Source organism: Mesoplodon densirostris, chromosome 8 (genome assembly GCF_025265405.1).
Source record: "Mesoplodon densirostris isolate mMesDen1 chromosome 8, mMesDen1 primary haplotype, whole genome shotgun sequence".
Lineage (NCBI taxonomy): Eukaryota > Metazoa > Chordata > Mammalia > Artiodactyla > Ziphiidae > Mesoplodon > Mesoplodon densirostris.
Genome location: NC_082668.1, coordinates 23,278,504 through 23,304,897, shown reverse-complemented (window position 1 = coordinate 23,304,897; position 26,394 = coordinate 23,278,504). Strand labels below are relative to the sequence as shown.

At 36.6% G+C, this 26,394-nt stretch overlaps 1 protein-coding gene across 4 annotated transcripts in view; it reads right to left on the bottom strand.

Moving 5' to 3' along the window:
• BARD1 (BRCA1 associated RING domain 1) overlaps window positions 1-26,394 on the bottom strand; it is a 70,163-nt gene that overhangs the window by 5,513 nt on the left and 38,256 nt on the right. For all 4 annotated transcript variants that reach the window (XM_060106958.1, XM_060106955.1, XM_060106956.1 and 1 more), the window contains 3 exons: window positions 15,635-15,743; window positions 9,524-9,656; window positions 8,854-8,946 (listed from right to left, as the gene is read on the bottom strand). In XM_060106958.1, coding sequence (XP_059962941.1) covers window positions 8,854-8,946; window positions 9,524-9,656; window positions 15,635-15,743 — 335 coding nt within the window. The remainder of the gene's footprint in view (window positions 1-8,853; window positions 8,947-9,523; window positions 9,657-15,634; window positions 15,744-26,394) is intronic.

Sequence of the window (26,394 nt, the reverse complement as noted above, 5' to 3'; positions counted from 1 at the left end):
AGAATGAGATAAGCATGGCATCAAGAGAAATGAGATGGCAGACACCAAGAGGGCAGCATGGCACTACCAGAGGAAGATGCCAGTACTCTTTCAGTGAAAATATGCCTCAAGTCACAAAACTTTCAGCCTTATAGCAATTGTTCAGTAAATTTCTGTAAAGGCAGGCAGAAAAATCCAATGCTCTAATTACAATTACTGAGCTAAATGAAGAATGTGTTCCTCTGATATCCTTTTATTCCAAGTAACAATTTGCCAACTCTCTCTACCACTTAATATCAGCTAAAGAAGGAAAATATAGCTTCCCCCTGAAAACTAAGGAACAGTTTCTAGGTCTATAACAATCTGTTAGAATTGCCGTTGTAGAACAGAAAACATGGAGAATTTTTTGAAACTCGGGTGTGACATCTAGTCCAAAGACTGTAACTCGAACACCTACAAGGGCCATTCAAATTACATAATCATGTGGGGAACCTTGTGTTAAGTGGTAGGGAGTTATGGAGACTGTAACAAATAGGAAAATGTATATCATACCTAAAGACACAAAAATTAAATGATTATGCTGAACTAAACCACATAAATTTTATCTGTTTTGGACTTAGATTGCCAATTTGACTTGATGCTTGTCTAATCAACCTCTTCATTTCATAGATAAGGAAACTGAAATCCTAAGAGATTTAAGCAGCTTTCCCAGTGATATGAGAACTCAGATATCCTCCAGCTTCTAGATCAGTGTTTCTTTATCTTTATTTCATTAAAAAAATAAAGATCTTAGGAAATGCCAGGTACTCTCTCCTCAGATTTAATATACTGTATCTCAAAATAAATGACATAACCATTTAACAGATGACTAAATAGGAGGATCCTTATTTTTAAGAGATTAGCCAAAAAGTATACCAAAATGTCAAAAACTGCTGACTACCTGGGAGTCGGGGGTTGGAGGGGGGAGAACAATGCATTTGGCTTTGTCTTCAGTGAATCAATGAGTTTGTTTAAGCTGACTGATGCCAAAGCTGCCACTCTCTCATTTGTACCCTATGAGTTTCAGAACGTTCATACTTCTCAGTAGACATTTACAGTAATTACAATAATTACACTTCATATCAACTTCCTAGTAGATTTCTTTTGAGATAAACCAATTGAACTGATTTACCAAAACAAGAATGAAATGCTTTAAACTTTCAGCAACCTAAATGCTGATATATTAACATTATCAATGAAATGGAAGAATCTACAAGCCAAAATACTACCTAATTAACAAACCTAAATAATAGATAATATTTTAAGGTTTTAATTACTCAACATAAGTTAGTTAAGCAAACTGCAGCAAGAAGTGTTAAATCTATTTTCCATGTTAAAAAAACTATCAGAACTTTCACAACATTCCTAGTCATAAACTCATCTAAAGTATAATATATACTGTAATCCTTAATCTCTATAAAGATTTAAAACAGGTCTTTTTCCACCAATTTAAAGATACTTCCTAACTGTATAGCACACAAAACTATATCTAATATCCTATGATAAACTATAATGGTAAATATAAAAAAGAATGTATATATATGTATAACTGAATTGCTTTGCTGTACAGCACTAATTAATACATTGTAGATCAACTATACTTCAATAAAAAATACATCCTAAAAGTCAACCAAATTATATTTTGTATTTGTACTTAATAAAGTCCATATTATTCCATTATCTGCCAATAATAGTTCAGCAGAAATGGATTCTTGTGAAGAAATATGCATATGCAAGATCACTAGTTAACTTTCTCAGCTAAACAGGAGGATCTGAATCCAAACTGAAATGACTATACATGAATAATTTATATTGTTTATGTAAACACAGGAGATTTCTGAATATGACAGAACGATATATACTTTAAAATGTGTCAAGCCACTATCCTTGTAAAATGTATGCTTTATATCATCTTTCTTACTTTTCACATGTTATATTATATTTTAAGATTTTGACCAAAGCTATCATTTTTCAGAAGTACAGGAATCAACTACCTATCTTATTAAAACTAAGATTCTTTTCAGCACAGATGTATTCCGGATCATGTCTACCATTTCAGGTAATCTTTCCTTTTGCCCTGACTTTGTTACTTTTTTTTTTTTTTTTTTTTTTTTCTTTTTGCGGTATGTGGGCCTCTCACTGTTGTGGCCTCTCCCGTTGCGGAGCACAGGCTCCGGATGCGCAGGCCCAGCGGCCATGGCTCACGGGCCCAGCCGCTCCGCGGCATATGGGATCCTCCCAGACCGGGGCACGAACCCGTATCCCCTGCATCGGCAGGCGGACTCTTAACCACTGCGCCACCAGGGAGGCCCTACTTTTTTATATAGAGGTAAGCAGCCCAATTCCCAAAGTACTGCTTAACTCAAAGTCATTAACTCAAAGTCATTAAGGTAGCTCTGGCTACCTAAGCAAAGTCTAGAATCTGTATACTAATGCAGTTTATGAATTCTGGGATATGATTTTTTTTTAAAAGAAGCTTGTACCATCCAGAAATGTATTCCTTTATTCTGAATCTCTAGTAGCCACTCTTGCCTCCTACCTCATAAAAGCACATATATCCATGGATGTACATTTTCATTTCAGCTGCATGAACCACTGATGATGTTCACTAATCTATATTAAGCTTAGTCACTTTTCTTAGCTTTAGAAAGAATAAAAGGATTGCACAAATAGGAGGGAGTAGAAGAAAGGGCTTCTGAATCTACAGCTACATACAAATGATTATAGAATACAATGAAGACAGAATAAAGCATTAAAATGGAGATCTGTTAAATGTCCAAAGGGGAAAGTATCCCTCCATGAAGACCACAGAATGTGCTTACTCTCTTCAAAAGCTAGAGCAATAAATAAATTCCTAATTTAAAGAACTGTTATTCTTCTGAAGCCACTGGCTATTTGTAACTGAAATAGCACTGAAAATCATAATTAAATATTACTCTTAGCCAACACTAAATGTTATCCTAAAAAAAAAGAAAATACAGAATCAAATATTTCAGGTCAAAATCAAAAATCCTAATAAATATGTCATTAGATCCAAACTGGGCACTTATGTAACTCAAGAAAACTGCATATTAGTAAAATAAACACTGAAGAATTTCCTTTCTGATTGTATTGAAAATGAACACCCAAGGTGTAAAAATAAAAAAAAAAATTATTTTTAGATGCTTTTCTAGTAGGCTTTTTAGTCAAATAGGCTATGATATCACTAAACTTCAGACAGAAGGAAATGGTTTTTAAGAGGAAACTTTTTACAACAATGACAAAAATGGAAAAACAACGTTCACTCTCACTGTAATTTTTTTTTAAATAGGATGGCAAGTAAAAGAAGAGCTAAGCCCAATACTATGAAATTCCACAGTGAAGAGTGGAAGGACAGTAAAATGAAGGCTGAAAATGTAAAATAAAAGGTAAATGCTCCTCTCGTGCCATCACAAACATTTAGATTTAGGAAATCAACTGTCACAGATCGTTAGATTTTGTTTTCATATAAATACCATTGAAAAACTGTTTATTTTTGGCTACTTTTTAAGCCAATATTCTAATTATAAGCATATTTATACATAAAAATACATTTCCTCATAGGATAGTTTCCTAAATTTATTTATTTTACTTAATGCATATTGAGAAGCAGGTCAAATTCTATCACAAAAATATATTACTATATCATAAAGTTTGCTTGGGCAAAATCTGGGTATCAATTCTAAAACCCTGTATTATGAATAATAATATCAAAACAATCCTTCTCTTTATAAATGTGGTTACAGACCAAACTCAGCCTAATGTCCAAAATTTTTCTCAATAATTTAAAAACTCATACTTGGTGTTCTTTTTTAGTCATATATTTAAAACTGAAATATTTATGTAAGACTTCCATTTTTATTGGACAATAACCATATTAAAATTTATCTGCTAGGTCTGCACAACAGGTATCAACAATCTGGTGTACTAGATTGGAGCAATATACATACACAGGTTCTAATTTCCCTGATTAAGAATGAAACCCTCGGGCTTCCCTGGTGGCGCAGTGGTTCAGAGTCCGCCTGCCGATGCAGGGGACACAGGTTCGTGCCCCGGTCTGGGAGGATCCCACATGCTGCGGAGCGGCTAGGCCCGTGAGCCATGGCCGCTGAGCCTGTGCGTCCGGAGCCTGTGCTCCGCAACGGGAGAGGACACAACAGTGAGAGGCCCGCGTACCACAAAAAAAAAAAAAAAAAAAAGAACGAAACCCTTACCTACCCAATTAAGTTTTAGAAAAGATCAAAAAGAAGATCTAATTGTTATTAGAACTTGAGAATTTGAACTTCTTCATAAAAAACTTGAATTTAAGAAACATACATTGATTTTAAAACTGTTATAAACAGATCTCCACCTAGCAATCTACAACTGTTTTGATTGTTTCTTTCCCTGTACATATTCACACATTTATATATTGACAGTGAAGATATAATTGTTTTATGCTCTTTAAAAAATTTAAACAAATTTGTTTTTTCATATTTCAGTCCTACTAATTATCGTATAAAAATAAATTTTTTTTCAGAAAACACCTTTAAGCATTCCAGAATGCTCTTAATTTTCTCATATTCCGGTTATTCCCCCCTACTTCTTGTTATAAGAAATAACAATGCAAATAGGTTTTTTTCTTTCTTTTGTATCACTTGCTTGGAGTATATTCTCAGAAGTAGGACAATTATATCAACAGATGTTAATTTGTTTTTATTCTTAGACAATCTTTGTAAAATATTTCTCTAAGCATGAAGTTGCCTAATCAATCTTAGCTGACAGAAATGCTTTGGTATATTTATTTTTTGATAATTACCAAAATATGATTAGTAAAAACTACCTGTATTTTTAAAATTCCACAGCTCACTCAACATCCATTTGAAGAAATAAATTTTAATAGAAAAGTATAAGTTTATTAATCTGATTATGAAGTTATTTATAAAATGATGATATAATGATTGCCTCTTAGGCTCTATCTTCCTCATCTAAAACAAAAACAAAGAAACACTGTATCTGGCCCTTCCTCTCCTCACAGACACAAGTCCAGTGCAAAATGTCTGGCACATTCCCACAGCAATTCCCTGAGGTGCTAAGGCCTTTCAGAACTTCTATAGCAGCAATTTTATTTAAACTTAGATGAGAGTGGGGAAGAGGAAGAGATGATGAAAGAAAAGAGGACAACCATTTGCTCTCCCCTTCACAATGAGATGGGAAATGAAGAGGCAGAATTAATTTTTTTTTTTTTAAAAAAGGTTAGGCTAGAGGAGATTTTGAAAGCAGTGTACTGAAAGAACAGGTCAGTAAAATACATTTTCACTTTCTGAAGGCTAGTTTACATCCTTAGTATGCAATTCCACCTTTTTCATTCTCTAAGAGATGAATAAAATGGCATATTTATATATCTTCTAATCTTCATTCTAGTCACCTCTTTAATTACCAAAATTCACCCTGTACAGGGATGGTTATTAGTTGCCTATGAGGAATTAGCACCAAAACTAGGACTAAAGCAGAATCTCAGGCACAAATTTACTCTTGAAGAAGGAACTTTCCTAGCTGTATATCCCATTTCTGTAAAATAAAGATAAATACCATTTGATAAAATATCTGTAAAATAAATATGATGAGACAGAATGGCTAGTACAATAGTATAATTATGCCCTATTCTTAGAATGTTCATTCAAAGTTCATTAACTATGACACTGTAAGATGCTCTCTCTATATATATAGTATAAAAAAATAAGATACGAACCAATTAAGACAAAATAAGTTTCAACAGAAGACTTCCAATAGTTAAATTTGGATCCAATGGATCCAGACTGTTTTGTATAATTCTTTTTGTTAATTTGTTTAAATTTGCTTAAGTTTTTAAATAAGACAGTTCTCTACAGAGAAAGTTTAGATGAAATTTCCTCTTTAATTTACTTGGTTTGTGGAAAATGCCATAAAAAGTTGATACTAAACTTTCTATATAGTTCAGCCAGTAAAGCTTCTGTCTACCAGGCAAGCTGGTGGATATCCTCAAACACAAGATCTAGTTTTAATAAGTCATAAATCTTTATGATTAATTTTGAAAGCTTTGGTCCACCACATCTTTCCTTAATATAGATGGTTTTCAACTAGTTTAGAATAGCTGTGAACATATTTTTTTAAATCACACTAAGTTGCCTGACATTAAGAACACAGAAACCATAGAAAAATGTGTTAGGATAGAAAGTATTTGAGGGTTCTTGCTTTCTTTTTATAAACCCAGCGGCTATTTAAAGTAATTGTCTCAAACCCTAAGCCTATTTCTCAAACCTATTTGAACTTTATATTACACAATATGGGGATATGAACTTCAGTAAGAGATTCCATCCATCTTTTATCCTAAAAGAACGATTGATATTAGAGTATATTATTCACTACTGTGAAAATCACCAAGCAGCACGCTATTAGGCCAGCTTGAGTCCATCGGTGATTCTATAAAAATGACATGACCAAGCCATGAAAGTGACAAAACTTCCATTTCTTAAAGAAGGCAGATATTATGGAAATGAATCATGTAGTCTGTATATGTAACCAGATGCAAGTTTGGCAAATTCACAAGAACTAAACTTACTGGGTAAGTGGTAAATGCCTTAATAGTCAAAATTTCACATGGCTTCTTTATTACTGAGACCTTATTATTATGAAAATCCATTCCTTCCTATAACCACAGGCAAGGTTTCTGGCACAAGTTCAGCACAAAAACATCTATAATCATGGAACCATTTTAAGTCATTTTTTTAAATACTGAGGCCCAATAAGACTTGCCCCTTGATTAGAAAGGGAAATGAAAGTTCAAAAATAAGAGACATAAAGAGAAACTTTTTTTTCTATGTAAATGGCCAATCAGTCCAACTGTTTATCATACTTGTTTAACTGGTTGACTGGCAGAGTCTAGTAACAGATATTGATGAGAACAGATAGAGTAGCATTACTAGTCACAGCCGACTCAGACCAAATCAGTGGAGACTACCCTCACAAGAAAAGTGGTAGCTGTATTTTATAAAGATGTGAATATCAGTTGCTAAAAGGAAACTTTTTTACAAACCAAGTTAATTTCAAACAACAGATTAAATTAATAATATAGATTTTGGTTAAATCAAGCATCTCTGCCATAAAACCTTCAAAACACAAAGCTATAAAAAAGATTTTTCAAAACTAATCCATCATTTGCTTCTTAAAAGGAAAGTTTCATTAAAAATACTCACTATTCTTTTTTAACTTTTTAATTTGAAATAATTATAGATTCACAGGCAGTTGCAAAGAAACATACAGGGAGGTTCCATGCACCCTATCTCCAATGTTAACATCTTACACAACAATAGCACAATTATCAAAAGCAAGAATTTGAGGGCCTCCCTGGTGGCGCAGTGGTTGAGAGTCCGCCTGCCGATGCAGGGGATACGGGTTCGTGCCCCGGTCTGGGAGGATCCCATATGCCGCGGAGCGGCTGGGCCCGTGAGGCATGGCCGCTGGGCCTGCGCGTCCGGAGCCTGTGCTCCGCAACGGGAGAGGCCACAACAGTGAGAGGCCCGCATACTGCAAAAAGAAAAAAAAAAAAAAAAAAAAAAAAAAAAAAGAATTTGACACCAATACAATCCAAAGAACTTATTCAGATTTCATCAATTATACACGCTCTCTTTTGTGTGTATGTGTGCGCACATGCGCACGTACATCTGACATTTAATCACATGTGTAGACTGTGTAACATAACTACCACTAGGATCAAGATACTCAACTGCATCATAACAAGATTCCCTGTGTACCCCCTTTATAGCCACTATTCTTTTATAAACAGTTAGCAAAAAAAGGTCATTTCACTGTCCTATATTAGCCATCATATCACAAGTAGATACTTTAGTGATTGAGGAGTAGAAAATAACCTTGCATGAGCTTTGTTTTTATTTTGTTAAGTCCTAGGTGAATCCAAGGTTAAGAAAAATAAACAAGTGAGAGCTGGGAAGGTGAGAGGCAGCTCCAAAGGTAGTGGTGTTTGACTACATAACTAGAAAGGGGAATGGGGACACATTCTCATCAGAGGTTTAGAGACTACCTAGTGTATTCGCCCCAAACCAGGTATTACAGGGCAGTCTAAACTGCCAAACAGCTTCCTAAAATATACCATATTAGCTAAGAGAGCAAAAGAGAGTTATACAGTTAAGTTTTTAGGAATCAAAAAGGGAAAGCAATAAACTACTTTCATTTCATAGTTGTATATTTAAAACATGCATTTATTAAGTTAAATATATCATGTAATGGTAATACAGATTGTTTAAGCTTACAGGTCTATTACATAATCCATTTACTCTTGATTAAAATAGTTGGTACTGTAGAATAAAAGATTTTGAAACCAGGACATACTTGTGGATATTTACTAAGAACATCTAAATGATACCATTAAGGGCTTCCCTGGTGGTGCAGTGGTTGAGAGTCCGCCTGCCGATGCAGGGGACACGGGTTCGTGCCCTGGTCTGGGAGGATCCCACATGCTGCGGAGTGGCTGGGCCCGTGCGCCATGGCCGCTGAGCCTGCGCATCCGGAGCCTGTGCTCCACAACGGGAGAGGCCACAACAGTGAGAGGCCCGCGTACCACAAAAAAGAAAAATAAATAAATAAATAAATAAATAAATGATACCATTAATATGAGATGCTTTTTCAAAATGCAGTGACTAACCAGAGGTAAAAAAAAAAAATTAGCATAAGGTCCTTAAATAATTATTGGCAGTAGTGCATTGTAAAAATGAAATTAGTCAATTTCATTTTATTTCATTACTTAATTCCTTTTGTAATTCTCCCAAATCTAATACTTACATTCAAATTTTAGGATCCAGCAACCACTGAGAATCCCAAGCATACATTTCAGGGTGCTTTGAACTGTATCACCAGGAACAATGACATGAGTTACTAGAAAACAAAAAAAGCAATAAGAGAAACAGAAATATAAATCAAAATAGTTTTTAAACCAGTCTGCTTTTTATAAACAGTTAGTCTACATTTTATAAACTCATACCTGAATTTTCTTGAAAGGAAACAATTTTTATACTTAGGTATAAGACTTCTTTTATTTAGTTTCATTCTCTATTCTGGCTACCAACATGAAAAACCAGATCATAAACCATATATCTTAAAGCCACAGTAGCCAACACAAATTTTTCTTTTCTATTTCAAATTATAACTAAGGAATTAAAGCATTATGCTACATTACAATTTATTTGTCATTAGCAAACTCATAAAATTGCTCTGATGTATTGTTCTGTCTTAAAATAGGTGCAAAGCTTTAAACTTTATATTTCCTAACTAAATTAAGACTTGTAAGTAGTTTATAACTGCAAAAACATTTTAGAATTATTACCAGATTCAAAGTGTATAGTCAGATCCCAATGGTTAAAACATATAAATTATCAAAGGGAGCTCTACAATGGAATTACCCATTTAAAAATTTCTTCAACCAAAAATAAATAAATAAATAAATAATCCTCACCTGTACTGTCAAACTCAGCACATTTTTTAGCCTTAAGAATTGCTGCAAGCTCACTGAGCATTTTCTGTTGTTCTGAAGAAAGTCCACTGCCTATAAGTACAAGAGGCCCATCCCTGCGCTGACCAGTGTTTACCTGTCAATGGAAGAGGAGATGCCAGTGTTAAAAACATTTAAAGATTAGAGAAAAATTAAACTGACTTTCAATTGATACAAGCTTGGATTTCATTCCTTAGTTTATCTAGTAATTCCCCAAAATTTCCATTGAACCTTAATGCTCAATGCATCTGAATAACTGTTTTTCTATTTCTTTACCCCCTTCTCCCAATAAAACACTACTTGGGCTAGCTGTCTATACCGAGGATGTCATGTTTCCTTGATTCTATTTTTTTTAATACATTTATTTTATTTTTTATTTATTTATTTTTGGCTGCATTGGGTCTTTGTTGATGCACGGAGGCTTTCTCTAGTTGCGGCGAGTGGGGGGCTACTCTTTACTGCAGTATGCATGCTTGTCATTGCAGTGGCTTCTCTTGTGGTGGAGCACGGGCTCTAGGTGCACGGGCTTCAGTAGTTGTGGTGTGCGGGCTCAGTAATTGCGGCTCATGGGCTCTAGAACGCAGGCTCAGTAGCTGTGGCACACGAGCTCAGTTGCTCCGCACGGCATGTGGGATCTTCCCGGACCAGGGATCGAACCTGTGTCCTCTGCACTGGCAGGCGATTCTTAACCACTGTGCCACTAGGAAGTCCCTCCTTGATGCTAAATTGGGTCTCTCTAGGGTTTTACAACTTCATTCTATCACCAGTAAGCACTCCCCCCTTTTTTAAAAGTAACCCAAAATACCCACTTAAAATGATCAATTCTCTATCTCCCCCCCACTAACTTATTCCAATAGAGTTAAACTCAACTTGGTCTTTTTAATTTAAACTGAGATTACATAAAAAATTAAAGAAAACTAAGGCTTCTAGAACAGCACTGATCTCAAAGACAGAAAACAAAATTTTAACACTAAAACAGTTACCTCTCGAAACCAAGAAAGTGAAAACAGACAAAGGAATACCAAAGTTACATCAGATCCACCAACAGTAAGTCAATGCAGCTTATGAAAAGGGAAGTGATCTAACAAAGACTAATATTTTCATTTTAATAGAAAGACTTAGAACTTACAGAAGACAAAAAAGACAAGAATAAAAAGGAGGCACCAATGGATACCGTTAAAGATTAGATGTGAAAGATTCAAAGCAACGTGACAGTGTTTTCAATAGCAGCCAACAGAAATTTAATAAATGAAATTAGAGTGAGAGTTAGCCAAAAGCTACCTGATAAAAGAAAAGCAATGAGCCAGCAGATAAGAAAGAATGCGTAAATCAACACTACTGTATTACAAGATAAAAAGCCAAACACAATACTTTAATTTTCAAACACCGTACAAAGAGTCCTCCTAAAAGTATGAGTGTATATGTATTCTGGACATCTGGGCTCTCAAAAGTTCCACAGAACATGAGTGAAACACTGCAGGTATAATTACCAGTATAGTTCTGCAAGTAGATTGGAGAAAATTGATATTTAAATATTCACTTCACATATCTGAGTAGCGATAATTTAATTTATTCAGTCTGATGCCATACAATATTACACATAAATTGTTGGCTACAACTGTAAACAGACTGATCTCAATAAATCATTCACTCAAAATACATTAAGATTCTATTATGTATTTAAGTATGTATTCAAGACATTTTTAAAAAGATTTCTATAAAAAGTTTTTTTAATGGCAATATTCAACACTTAAAAGTTAGGCTTACTTAATTACTTCTTTCTCTAAGGTTCAAGTTGCAAAGATTTTCCTGGATATGCTGTGCACACACCACACACATACTGACATCACATTTCTGTCCACTTATCTTTCCTATTCACTAAATTATAAGATGAGGTAACCATGCCTAACCTAAACACTGTAAACATTCCATAAGATGAAAATAGTTCAGTCTGCTTAATCATTCAATTGCTATACAACGATAATATTAAAAAACAGCATTTCAAATATTCTTGTCAGTTATACAAATAAGTGTCATAAAATAGCTCTAAATGGAACACACTACTTTTCAATTTATATAACTCCACTTCAGCTAAAGTAGTTCTCTGCACGAAATAAAAAATGAAAAGATATCAGTTCTAAATACAGCATATGATACTATTTCCACCAACCTCAGGAAAGTACCAAAGTAGGTCAAGCATTTTCCTATCCAGTTTCTAAATTAGAATAAAAAATAGAAACTGGAACTAATTTTTCATAGTTAAGGAAAGCTCTTTAAAAAATGAATAAAATTGGGCTTCCCTGGTGGCGCAGTGGTTGAGGGTCCGCCTGCCAATGCAGGGGACACGGGTTCGTGTCCCAGTCCGGGAAGATCCCACATGCCGCAGAGCAGCTGGGCCCGTGAGCCACGGCCGCTGAGCCTGTGCATCCGGAGCCTGTGCTCCGCAACGGGAGAGACCACAACAGTGAGAGGCCCGCGTACCGCATAAAAAAAAAAAAAAGAATAAAATAAAGCAAACAGCTATCAAAGCCACATGTCTGATATGGGGTGGGAGGTGGGAGTGAGGAAGGCATCTGATTTGAGAGTAAGCAGAGGTCTCAGAACCGGGAGGTTCAAAAGATGTTCAGAAAATATCCAAAAGTTTCAATACTCTGATTTTAGAGAGATTAGATATTATGTATACTGGCATTAAATACACTCTTATTTAAGGAATAATTAGATATGAAACTTCTTCTTAGAAAAATTAGTTATTCTGAATTTATCCAAATTAATGAGTTTATCAATAATAGGACCTGAAAAACTATACAAAGAGTCGAAGGGAGTGAGGAAGCATGCCATGTGTACATCTGGCTCCCTGCATTTGTTCCTGGTGGAGAAAACAGCTCATGCTAAGGACCTGAAATGGGACCGTGTTTGGGGGGGCTTCAAGAAACAGCAAGGCAGCCTATGTGGCTGAAAAAGATGAGTGAAAGGGAGTCTGATAGTGGCTGGGGAAGCAGATCCCAGAGCTTGATTTTAATGAGTACACGTAAAGAAACAACCCTTTCAACTTAAGGACTTGTTACCATTCATTATCATTTCCTTAGCCAAGGATCTACCATTAAGATAGTAAATAACGACATTCACAGGCTATAACCTTGTGACATGAAGAAAGTATAGGTTTCTTACATTTAATAAAAACACGATAGTAATTGGATAGTTGAATTAAAAGGAAGATTGCCACTCTCAGATTCCGATAATACCATAAAGATATCTTTATTTTTGACATATCTAAAATAATTCTTTCCCAGCTTTTACATAAAAGAAACATTGGCAAATGACAACTTAGTTATGTTCTGCCAGCAGAGTAAAGTCTAAATGAATAAAGTAAGTGCCAATTTATAGTTAAGTATGATGGGACTGAATGAATACTGACCTAAGATTTAAGAAATTTAAGTTCTAACTGATCCATTAAAAAAGTTTTTTTTTCTATGGCTGGTTAACCCTGGGCAAATCACACTACATCTCAGTTTTCTCATTTATGAAATGAGGAAATTAAACTGCTAATTTCTAGGTTCTCTTCCAATTCTATAGATGGGGCACACTTAAAAGGCTTAAGTCTAGAGCAGGACATTAAGAGTTTTCCAAGTATAAGGGTAACCAGCCTGTGACAGCACCTATGACCACCTCAATTATAAACACTTTCGGTTACATCCTTATCTTAAACAATGGGGTCAATCACTACTCCACTGACCTCACTAGACAAGAAGTCTTCTCTGAACAGTTCTAGATCTCAGCTCATCCTTTTCTCTCATTTTCCCCCATCTGAGCAGTTGCTAGGATACAGTGCGTCCACCATCCCTCTCTCTCTAAAACCCCTCATCTCCTCTCCACACACCTCCTCCTTCCCCCACCACTTGTAGCTCCCGTCCTCACCACTTCACACCTGGACCCCACTTCAATAGCCTCCTAACCAGTCTTCAGTCCCGGCCTGCCCCCAACTATCCCCTGCGGAGTCCCATTCCACTTAGAGACACGCTGAAGGCGCCCCACTAACTGGGGAATAAAGTCTAAACTCCTCCACAGGGAACTCAAGGTCTTTCACAATCTCTTTACCTCCAATTCCTCTTTAACACACCTCATGCTCCTCTAACACTAAACTCTAGTTTCTCAAATTTCTAAGGTCCTTCGTGTCTCTGTTTCTCTGACCAGCTGTCCCTTAGATTGGCCTGCCATCCCTGCTTCGTACACCTGATTGCAGCAGGCAATCAAAATCCACTCCTCACTCCCTCCACACTAAGAGAATCCTAATTTTGTTCAGACACCCACTCTTCAAGGACTGACCCTATCTTCAACTGTGATGTATGCCAAAAACAATTGTGTGACCAGTTCTGACCAGTAAGACATAAAGGGGAAGTCCACTGGAAGGCTTCTGGGAAACGTTTTAGTCCTAACGCTGGACACTGTCACATCTGGAATTGTGGCAATTATCCTGAAGCCACTAGGAGGGAGATTAGTGAGGACAAAGCCACCAAGCGGAGGATGGCGAAGTAGAACAACAGAAAGAATTTGGGTCTTTGGTGCAGCCACGTAATTGCTAAACTAACCAAATTAAGAGCTATCCTATATTGGGATTATCTTTTTTTTTTTTTTTTTTCTTTTTGCGGTATGTGGGCCTCTCACTGTTGTGGCCTCTCCCGCTGCAGAGCACAGGCTCCGGACGCGCAGGCCCAGCGGCCATGGCTCACGGGCCCAGCCGCTCCGCGGCATATGGGATCCTCCCAGACCGGGGCACGAACCCGTATCCCCTGCATCGGCAGGCGGACTCTCAACCACTTGCGCCACCAGGGAGGCCCTGGGATTATCTTTATATAAGATAATATACTGTCTTTAAGCATTTGAGTGAACATTTTCTGTTATTTGCAGCCACTAGCACTGTTAGATACCTTGCTAAAAGTTGTACCTTTAAAGGCTTAAACACCTTGTCACCTTCTCTCCTGATTCCTCCTAAAGTCAGCTTCTTCCTTCATGACTCTACTGTACATTTTCTATGGCATGTATTACAAATTCACTGCAGTGTGTAATAATTTTTTTTACACCCATATTCCCCACTAAACTAGACGTTCCTAAGGAATAGGCATTCTTGCCACAAGGCAGTAAATGGCACCAGCATCTTCTCCGCTATTAATTCTACTTCTTCACACTTTGTATGTAATCCAACCAAAAGTTCTGGTGGCATTAATTCAAAAATACATACTAATCTCATTACTTCTCATAATCTCCATTGCTGTTACCTTAATCCAGGACGGTATCTTTCTCCTGTCACAAAGAAACAGTCCTAAGTGATCTCCCTGCTTCCACTCTTGCTGCCACCCCATGTCTCTTGATTAGAAAGCAGCTAGAGTGAACTTTCTAAAGCATAAATCAAATCATACCATTCCTTGCTTTAAATCCTATCAATGGTTTCCCATTACTCTTAGACATGACCTATTCACTAGCAATAATGACCTTCTCTCTAATCTTCAAATACACCAGGGTCATCCACTGAAGGGACTACATACTTGCTGTTCCCTCTGTTTGGACACTTGTCCTCCAGATATTCACCTGGATGCCCCCTCATCATCATTCAGGTTTCAGACCAAGTATGGGTTCTTTAAAGGCCCTCCTCGATGACCCAGCTAAAACAGTGTCTTTTTTGGAGCCCCCATTCTCCACTCTGTTACACTCTATAAAATCTTCTTCAAAGCACTCATTTATAAGTTTCCAAAATTATTTTATTTTATTAATTTACATATTTACAGTCTTTTTCTTTCCTAGCTCTCACTAGAATGTAAGCTTCTTGAGAATAAGAGTTCTATCAGTCATATTTATTGCTGTATGAGTGCTGCCTAAAATATAGAGGGGGCAGGTCAATAAATATTTGTTGATTTATTCTGATTATGTCTTTGAACTTGAATTCACAATAGCTACTACACAGAAGTGCTCAATAATTGGTGAATGAAAGCAGTTCGCTAACTGGAAATTTTGCCATTATGTTCATTTTATAGCTGATTTCAATAAAATACATAAATTTCCCAAAGCTAAAACCATACTCACTACTGAACAATGACTAGTTGATGATGATTCATTCTTCTCTGGTAGCAGCAACAGCGATTTCATATTTTCACTGTCTGTATAATCCACAGGCCTCAGACCAAATATGTTACTGGTAAAATAAGCGCAGATGGGTTTAAGTAAATAAAATGTGTGATTTGATTCTTAACTAAATGAATACACTAGTGGAACAACTTTTTCAATTTCCTTAATAATATACAATTTTTACTAAAATAAATGACTCAAGAATTCACATAAGGCATAAGGATCAGGTACCACAAGCTGCTGAATAGAAAAAAGATATAAAATTTCAATTTGACACCAGACCATTATAGGGAGTATTTCTAACTGAATATATTGTTACTTACACATGAATCTTTTTGACAACTCTATATTCTTGTGTATTCATATTCATATTTTAAAATATAGCTTCATAATCATTAATCACTATGGAGTGAGATGCTTTCAAATGCAAATAAAAATCATTTACTGTAGCTATTATAGGCTCCACAGTCTATATAAACAAATACAGAAATTAGATAAATTCATAAGATAGGAATTTAGATCCACTAGAAGGAAAACTATGCCACATGACAAACAATTTAATAAAGTAGTAAACAGGGCACTTTTAAAATTAATTTTACCATGTATGTACACTATAATCTATAATAATCACAGCCATCACAGAGCAAACTGACATGATGCAGAGAACATGCTGACGCAGAATTCCCAGCATGCACTAATTCACGAGTCACAGAATATTATACTGGAAGAGACCTAAGAAACATGGTACAATGGTTAATTCATAGATTAGAAAACAGACAGAAAGGTTCCAATGACTTAACAAAGGTCATTTTCCTTCCATTCATTCCAACAATATTCCATATTGCCCATGACTAGTCTTCTAATTATAAATAAATTGTTAAAATTACAGCACCTTGTCTATTATTCCACTTCTTTACATATGGTTTCAAAATGATTTTAACGTATTATACCACGGCAGAAAAATTTTCTAAAATGAACACTTCTTTTAAAATCTTCTATGGTTTTTTAAGATTACAGAATATCTATATAATGGTCATTAATGTTCATGTAAAAAAATGCAATGTGTTAAACAGGATATAAAATGATAAACTTGGTACAATACCAGTTTTTAAATTTGCATTAAATGTATAGACACAGATCTGGAAGGAAACAGGAGGGAAACATAAGGGGAAGAAGAAGGAAGAAGGTGTCAACTCTGATGCTGCCTGGAAGGCACAGAGATGAGCGATGAGAGCACCTACTGGGTTTAGAGATAAGGTCATTAATGACCTTGAAGAAAGCTGTTTTGATGGCAGAGTAGGAAAAGAAAGCTAACAGATTAAGAAATGAACCACAGCAAATGTTTCCCTAATGACTGCTATTCATGACTATCAGGTTCAGTCACTCTTTCTTCTTGGGAAAATGCTACGTAAACAGTGATCAATGCTTTGTGACCACCTAGAGGGGTGGGATAGGGAGGGCGGGAAGGAGGAAGACGCAAGAGGGAAGAGATATGGGGACATATGTATATGTATAACTGATTCACTTTGTTATAAAGCGGAAACTAACACACCATTGTAAAGCAATTATACTCCAATAAAGATGTTAAAAAAAAAAAAAAAAAACACTTATCAATGTGTATTCTCAGATTCACCTATATGCCCAGGTCCTATAACCTGTAATTTTCTTCTGGCAACAGTTTTTCTCGAACTGAAGTACAATACAATCAACTGTATTTCACCTTTCTGATTTACAGCAAAGTGATACAAGTTACTGTACTGGAAACTGGGTCTTCCCAAATTCCCATACATTAAAGCAGACAAGCTCACCTTATTTCAAAAGGTAGCTGATCTCATTCACTACACTTGATACTTCGCAATTTCATTCTCTATTATGCCCATGTACCAAATATAAAAACTCCTCACATACATATGCTGTAAGTATGTATCAAAAAGGAATCAATACTCTAGATCTTAAATCACCAAGTGCAAAAATGAATAAACAAACCAAAAAAAGGTCACTACATGCATCAAAAAAAAAAACCCAAACAATCAATGCACACATAAGGACTTCTTCACAAAGACAAATGTAGATTTCTCCAAGGAAATAAAATTTAAGAGCCCAATCAGTGTACTTTAATGCACAGTAACTACGGAATAGATATTTTACACAAATACAAATAAAAGTCCACTATGACATTTAAAAATGTTAAGTGAAACTACTTCCCAAAGAACGACCATCAGCTAACAAGGACTTTAAATCAAAAAATAACCAATGAGGGCTTCCCTGGTGGCGCAGTGGTTGAGAGTCCGCCTGCCGATGCAGGGGACGCGGGTTCGTGCCCCTGTCCGGGAGGATCCCACATGCCGCGGAGCGGCTGGGCCCGTGAGCCATGGCCGCTGGGCCTGCGCGTCCAGAGCCTGTGCTCCGCAACGGGAGAGGCCACAACAGTGAGAGGCCCGCGTAATGCAAAAAAAAAAAAAAAAAACCAATGAAACAATTGCCTTTAAACAAGTAAGATGCCTCCACCATCTAAAGAACTGCTTCATAAAATGACTAGCAAGATCCTAATTTACATTTAGAGTCCTTAATACAAAAGCTTACTATCTGATATGGCTTTTAACCATGTGGTTTCTCCACTTGGATTATGGATGGCTTCTGCTTATACACAATTTGCTAAACACTTAGCCCTCCTGCATTGCTAATGAAATGGAGAATGGCACATTAAAAATGCTACAGATTGAAATAATCAGTTAGCCCTTAGTCCTGCATCGTGAGAGATGGAGCCTATTAAATCCTGTCATGATTCTGCTTTGCCGTGGACCACTGAAATTTGGAATTAGACACAGTATCTTATGTGACACCTTCGAAAACCATAGCAAGAGAAGACAGAGCATACGTAAGACTTCTCCTTTATTATGTGGGCACAAGAAAGTCATTAAACTTTTTTTTTCATAATGCTATATTTGAATGGAATAATACTTTTGCTTACAGATTTATGTGAAAAATCAGTTTGAAATATATATAATTAGATTTATTCTTTTTAAAAAAATAGGTAATACATGGAGGACAAGTCACAAGGGACTATCAATGTGACTATATTTTTTTATTTATCTTTTATTTATTTATTTTTGGCTACGTTTGGTCTTCGTTGCTGCCCGTGGGCTTTCTCTAGTTGCGGCGAGAGGGGTCTACTCTTCGTCGCAGTGTGCAGGCTTCCCACACACCGCTGCGTACACGGTGTGCGGTGGTTTCTCTTGTTGCAGAGCGCAGGCTCTAGGCACATGGGCTTCAGTAGTTGTAGCACGTGGGCTCAGTAGTTGTGGCTTGTGGGCTCCAGAGCTCAGGCTCAGTAGTTGTGGCGCACAGGCTTAGTTGCTCCGCGCGGCATGTGGGATCTTCCCGGACCAGGGCTCGAACCCGTGTTCCCTGCATTGGCAGGTGGATTCTTAACCACTGTGCCACCAGGGAAGCCCTCAATGTGACTATTAATTGAAGACAGCGATAAATCAATTATTCCCCATCTCTACATAAGGAAGAAGCGTGTTTTGTTTGTTTTAGATTTATTGCAACACCATGGACTCAGGATAAACATCAATAATTTAATTTGCTATTTTATTTGAATTAGTTACTAAGGGAGCTTATAGAATGATTTTTTTCTAAATGTTCTTAAATAGAGCATGTTCCCTATTTTCTGACATACTTTAACCTAAAACCTTAACCTTAAACTAGGTATTTTGGAGGGATACATAAAACTTAGAAAACACTGTCTTTGCCCGTAATCCTACTGAGGACAAATACTCATTCAGGAGATAAGTATAAAACTGATAAGGTATAAACCAAGGCACAAGTAATGAGGCAAAATGTGAGATGGATTTCAAAGGAGGTAAAAAAAAAAAAAAAGATACACATTAGCAAATAAAATGACCTCAAACCCAGGACTAGAAACTAGAATTTGGTAGATGAATGTGAAAGGTCTGTAGAGGGAATAAGCGATGTGATTGTTGAAATGGATGGAATTAATGGAAGAAAGCCTTCTATCAAGGCTGAAGAGTTTAATTACTGTATGCTCATGTGTCTGAGCCAAACACAATATGGAGAATTGATGAAATAATCAGGCATAAGGCAACAGTCATTAGAGACAAAGATAGTATGTAGCTGTGAAAACAGAGAAGCATAATTGTCTACTGGCTAAACTATATGGGTCAATGCAACACCAATATAATTAAAACTATTTTCAGAACATAGGAAAACATCAACATCTTCACTGCTGAATTTACATATAGTACACAACAGTATATTAATAGCTTTCAAATGCACCACTTCTGACAATTCAGTTCTCTTAATGACCTTATCAAAAAAAGCCCTTTATAATTCTGTGAATTGCAAATGATTACAGATATATTTTATCAATCCTAAATCATAAAAATTGGTAATTGAAACATTTTATATAGTCACTAACCAAGAAGGTATCTCTGATTCCAAATATTTTTTTCTGTTCCTTCACAACACAGTACATTGGCAAATTTTACCAGTTTTTTTCCATCCGATATATTCGTGTTCTATTCCTTTAGCTGTGATTTTAAATCATAATTTTAAAAATACTTCATATAGGGCCTCCCTGGTGGCGCAGTGGTTAAGAGTCCGCCTGCCGATGCAGGGGATACGGGTTCGTGCCCCGGTCTGGGAGGATCCCATATGCCGCGGAGCGGCTGGGCCCGTGAGCCATGGCCGCTGGGCCTGCGCATCCAGAGCCTGTGCTCCGCAACGGGAGGGGCCACGGCAGTGAGAGGCCCGCATACCGCAAAAAGAAAAAAAAAAAAAAAAAATACTTCATATAAAATTTTTGAAGATACGACTTTTGAAGATCTAAGTGCCCATAAGTTATTGCTTTTTACTATCAAAAAGTTACTAAGAAATATTGAAGGATCATTGTTACTGATACAGGTTAGTGGATTCAACATAAAAATGCATGTATATATTAATATGCATAATATACATATATCACAGCTAGTAATAATCATTTATTTATTTAACACACACAGAATGAGTATATGTGTATACAGTCAGCCCTCCATTTCCATGAGTTCCATGTCCATGGATTCACCAAGAGCAGTCAAAACATTAAAAAAAAACTTTTTTTTTTTAGCAAGTTCCCAAAAAGCAAAACTTGAATTTGTCATGTGCCAGCAACTATTTACATAGCATTACATTGTATTAGATATTATAAGTAATCTAGAGGTGATTTAAAGTATATGGGAGGGGACTTCCCTGGTGGCGCAGTGGTTAAGAATCCGCCTGCCAATGTAGGGGACACAGGTTTGATCCCTGGTCCGGGAAGATCCCACATGCCGCGGAGCAACTAAGCATGTGTGCCACCACTGTTGAGCCTACACTCTAAAGCCCACGAGCCACAACTACTGAGCTCACGTGCCACAACTACTGAAGCCCGTGTGCCTAGAGCCCGTATTCCACAACGAGAAGCCACCACAATGAGAAGCCCACACACCACAACAAAGAGTAGCCCCCGCTCGCCACAATTAGAGAAAGCCCATGTACAGCAACGAAGACCCAATGCAGCCAAAAATAAATAAATAAAATATAAATAAATTTATTCAAAAAATAAATAAAGTATATGGGAGGATGTGCACAGGTTATACGCAAACACTATGCCATTTTATATAAGGGACTTGAGCATCCATAGATTTTGGTATCTGTGGGGGCCCTGGAACCAGTCCTCTGTGGGTACCAGGTGGTAATTGTGTACATATAGGGGAAAAGCTACAAACATCACTTTGTACTCAGTTTGACAAACAGTCGTTCATTCAAGTACTTCTAACGACTCTTTTAGTCACTAAAGAACCAATGAGATATAAGGTCTGCACAGAGCTCAGTGGGGCAAAAGCAGAGCAAAGAAAATAGGAAGAACTTAAAAGCCTGGTGAAGCTGCTTAGATGTGAAAGGAGAAAGAATAAAAGGAGGTACAGAAGTAGAATGAGTCTCACAGCAGAGAGAAAAGCTTGTGCAAAGGCACTGAAGTGAGCTAGTGTGGCAAATGAGAAACACCAAAAAATTTTAAAACAAAGAGAAGAACAAGAAAGACAGAAGAGAAGAAGGAGGAGAAATACACAGAGAGAAGAGAGAGAATGCACAGAAGAATGGGGTGTTCTGGAAATGTAAGCTGCGGCCAGAAACAAAAAGGATGGTACTGAAGAGGTGGACTGTCTCCTTAGTGCACAAGAAACCCTGAACAGCTCCCTAGACGGTTGTAAGCAGAAGGGATATCATCAACAGAGCAGGGTAGCTAAGAGCTAGGGTTACACAATCAGACGGCCTGAATTTAGATTCCAACTCTGCCACTCAATAGTTGTATGACTTTAGAGGTATTTAACATCCTATGCCTCTGTTTCCTCATCTGTAAAATGAGAATACAACCTACTTCGTAGGATTAATATATGTAAGGACCAAATGAATTAATGTATATGTAAGGACCAAATGAATTAATGTATCAAAAGCACTTAAAACTGTGCCTGGCAGATAAGTGCTCAATAATTGCTTGCTATTAATATGATCAGACTGGCATTTTTGGGGAGACAGATACAAAATGATGATATAGGAACATAAGTTACATCTCCAGTGTTGACCTCTTCTCTTCATTTTCTCCAATTTTATGACATACTGCATGTATGCTTTGTAATGACAATTTAGATGTACACTAAAGGGAAGGACAGAAGACTAGTTTCTTAGCAACATTAAAATAGGAGTAGATTTATGTTTTACTGTATGGTACAACATAAAAGATTAAAAGTATGAATGTACAATGTAAAGATAAAAAGTATAAACTAGATGACTGAAAATTCCTTTCCTCACTAGGATTCTTTTTAATCACTAAGGCTAATAAAAAGGAAGTTTAACACTTCAGGTTTTTTTTCAGGAGTTTAACATTTTGGCTTTACCCCAAAGGCAGAGTTCAGAATATAGTATAGCACTTCAATGTCCTCTTCCCCTCAAGAATGACAGAATAGACACCCACTTACAACTGTGCCCAAGATGAGTTTTACCACTAGTATAAGGGGAGCAGGAGAGATGGGCAAATTTAAATTTGCACTTGCACGTATAGATCATTCAATCCCAAACACACATGCAAAAAGGCTTTTTTACCAAGACGGTCCATGATGAAAACGTTTACGAACAACTATGAAATTGCAACATAAATTTTAAGTTTTCAAGTCACTTGAATTGCAGTGAAGCAAGAAAAAGCAGAGAAATTCAAAAGAGCAACATGTTTTTTTAAAAGCTATAAAACGTAAATTATCTGTTACAGATTAATTTTTTAAACATTAACTAGGGCAGTGGAATAATTAATAAGTCCAATGGTCTATATACTATTTTCTAATTAAGAATTCTACATCCTTGCAAGGAAAACTCTGTTAATAGCAGACCAAGTAACAAATCCTAAACTCTGTATTTCTGTTAAAAAAAAAAAAAAAAAAGCATATGATATTCTCCAAACACTCAAAATAGTTCTGATGTGACTGGAATAGCTTTGGTTTTAAGTTCACACTGGGATGCACAGAAGGCAGGGCAGATGGATAGCCAATGAGGTTTTGAACAGTTATCAATATAAATATTCTTGAGCAAAAAAGAAGTGTAGAAGATATGAACCTTATTCTCATATCTGAAGTTAATATAGAACGAATTTTCCTTCTTAGGTAATGGACTCTTATTTTAGTCCTTAAGAAGTAAATTTCTCATGCAAAACACAATAAATTCAGAGTTAAATGAAGTAACACTGTATTCAAATGTAAGAGGCATTTAAAAAATGCCAAAGTTTGCACAGCAAAAGCTCAAAGCACATAAGAAAGTACTCTAAGCAAAATGTGACTTTAAGAAAACAGTAAAGTATTAGAATACTAAAATTAAATCAAAATAAAAGATAAAGTCAAAAGTACATATATAGCCTCAAATAAAACTACAAAATAGGTAAACTTTGTATTATAGTCCACAGGGACGATTTCAGAATAAATTTAATGGGATAACAAAAGTCCGTTTCTCTTTAGTTCCTGTACTCTATTATTAATACATTAGTATTTCAGAGTGATAACAACTAGTAACCAAATTGAGAGAGATCTCCAAATATTATACAGTATGAAAGTTATCAAAATAAATAATGTTATATCAGGTTGGAGACAAGGGACAGGGGATGGAAAACAGGAGGTAGGGTGGGAATTATTTCTGTAAGATACTCCATTCACATCCCCCAGACCAGAGAAGGTGGAAAGCATCCTGATTATTTTTAAGAAGCTGTAAGTATGATTTTCATATCAAAATCTGAGGGCAAAAAATGAAACCTAAAACAACAAACCATTCTAACTTACACCTATAGACGCAAAAGTCTTAAATAAAACCCTAGCAAACTAATGTAAAGTATTTGTTTAAAGAATAACACAATAGGGCCTCCCTGGTGGCGCAAGTGGTTGGGAGTCCGCCTGCCGATGCAGGGGATGCGGGTTCGTGCCCCGGTCTGGGAGGATCCCATGTGCCGCGGAGCGGCTGGGCCCGTGAGCCATGGCCGCTGAGCCTGCGCGTCCGGAGCCTGTGCTCCGCAACGGGGGAGGCCACGGCAGTGAGAGGCCCGCATACCGCAAAAAAAAAAAAAAAAAAAGAATAACACAATACACTAAGTCAAGTTTATCCCAGGCATGCAACATGGTGTAATATTTTAAAATGTGTTAATGACATCAACAGGCAAAAAGTCTAAGTTCATCTCAAAATCATTTAATAAAATAAAATACAGTATTGTTTAAAAATGGTAAAATAACTGGGAGGAAGATCTTTTTTTTTTCTTTAATTGAAGCATAGTTGATTTACAATGTTGTGCTATTTTCTGGTATATAGCAAAGTGATTCAGTTATACAGACATATATACAAATATATATTTTTTTATATTGTTTTCCACCATGGTTTATTATAGGATATTGAATACAGTTCCCTGTGCTATACAGTAGGACCTTTTTGCTTATCTATTTTATTTATAGTAGCTTGTATCTGCTAATCCCAGACTCCTAATTTATCCCTCCCTCATCCCCTTTCCCCTTTGGTAACTATAAGTTTGTTTTCTATGTCTATGGGTCTGTTTCAGTTTTGTAAATAAGTTCATTTGTATCATATTTTAGATTCCATATAAAAGTGATATTATATGGTATTTGTCTTTCTCTGTCTGACTTACTTCACTTAGTATGATAATCTCTAGGTCCATCCATATTGCTGCAAATGGAATTAAATGGAATTATTTCATTCTTTTTCATGGCTGAGTAATATTCCATTGTAGTTATACGTATACCACCTCTTCTTTATCAATTCCTGTCAATGGACGTTTAGGTTGCTTCCATGTCTTGGCTATTGTAAGCAGTGCTGCAATGAACATCAGGGTGCATGCAGCCTTTCAAATTATGGTTTTCTCCAGGTGTATGCCCAGGAGTGGGATTCCTGGATCATATGGCAGCTCTATTTTTAGTTTTTTAAGGAGTCTCCATACTGTTTTCCATAGCAGCTGCACCAATTTACATTCCCATCAACAGTGTAGGAGGATTCCTTTTTCTCCACACCCTCTCCAGCATTTATTACTTGTAGACTTTTTGATGGTGGCCATTCTGACCAGTGTGAGGTGGTAGGTACCTCACTGAGGTTTTGATCTGCATTTCTCTAATAATTAGTGATATGAGTACCTTTTCATGTGCCTGTTGGCCATCTGTATGAGAAGATCTTTTTTTTTTTTTTTGCGGTACGTGGGCCTCTCACTGTTGTGGCCTCTCCCGTTGCGGAGCACAGGCTCTAGACGCGCAGGATCGGCGGCCATGGCTCACAGGCCCAGCCGCTCCGTGGCATGTGGGATCTTACCGACCAGGGCACGAACCCATGTCCCCTGCATCGGCAGGTGGACTCTCAACCACTGCGCCACCAGGGAAGCCCGAAGATCTTTATTTTTAATATTGATTTTAATAGTGACTTATAAACATACAGTCAATATTTTTTTTAAATGAAAATAAAACAAGCATGCCAACTATCAATATCCACTTCACCAGGGCAACAAAAGGCTCAAATACTTAGGAAAATCTCAATATATAGTTAGTTCCATGTGTATACAAACACACATATATAAAACAGATTAAAAACTTGACTAAGATGTATAACAGAAGATGTATAAGATGTATAACAGAAGACTTAAATAAACAGAGAAACATACCATGGTCCTGAGTGAGAAATCAACTTCATTAATCCACTATTATCTATACACTTACCCAATTTTAATCAAAATCATAATAGGATTTTTTTGAAACTTAACACAGTAAATCAAACTTCATGTGAAGGAATAAATTGATAAAAACAGCCAATTCCCCCTCCACCCCCCCACTGCTACTGTCACCACTTTAATTCAGACTCTCATCACTTGTCCCCTAGATTATTGGACACACCTCTTCACTGAACTTCCTGCCCAGTGTGGAGGTGAAAGTTTTCAACTTAAAATTTGAACTCTTTAGCACACAAGGCCTTTCACTGCTTCTGCCCACCTTCTCTGGCCTCTCATCTCCTCCTCCTCCCTCCCTTCATTCCAGTCTTGTATCAGCTCCTAGAAGTGAACCAACAAGCAGTCTGGCCATAGTACCTTAGCACCCATCATCCTCTTTCTGAAAAGCCCATCCTCCTATTCTTTTTCTTCAAATTCAGCTGAAGTGCTA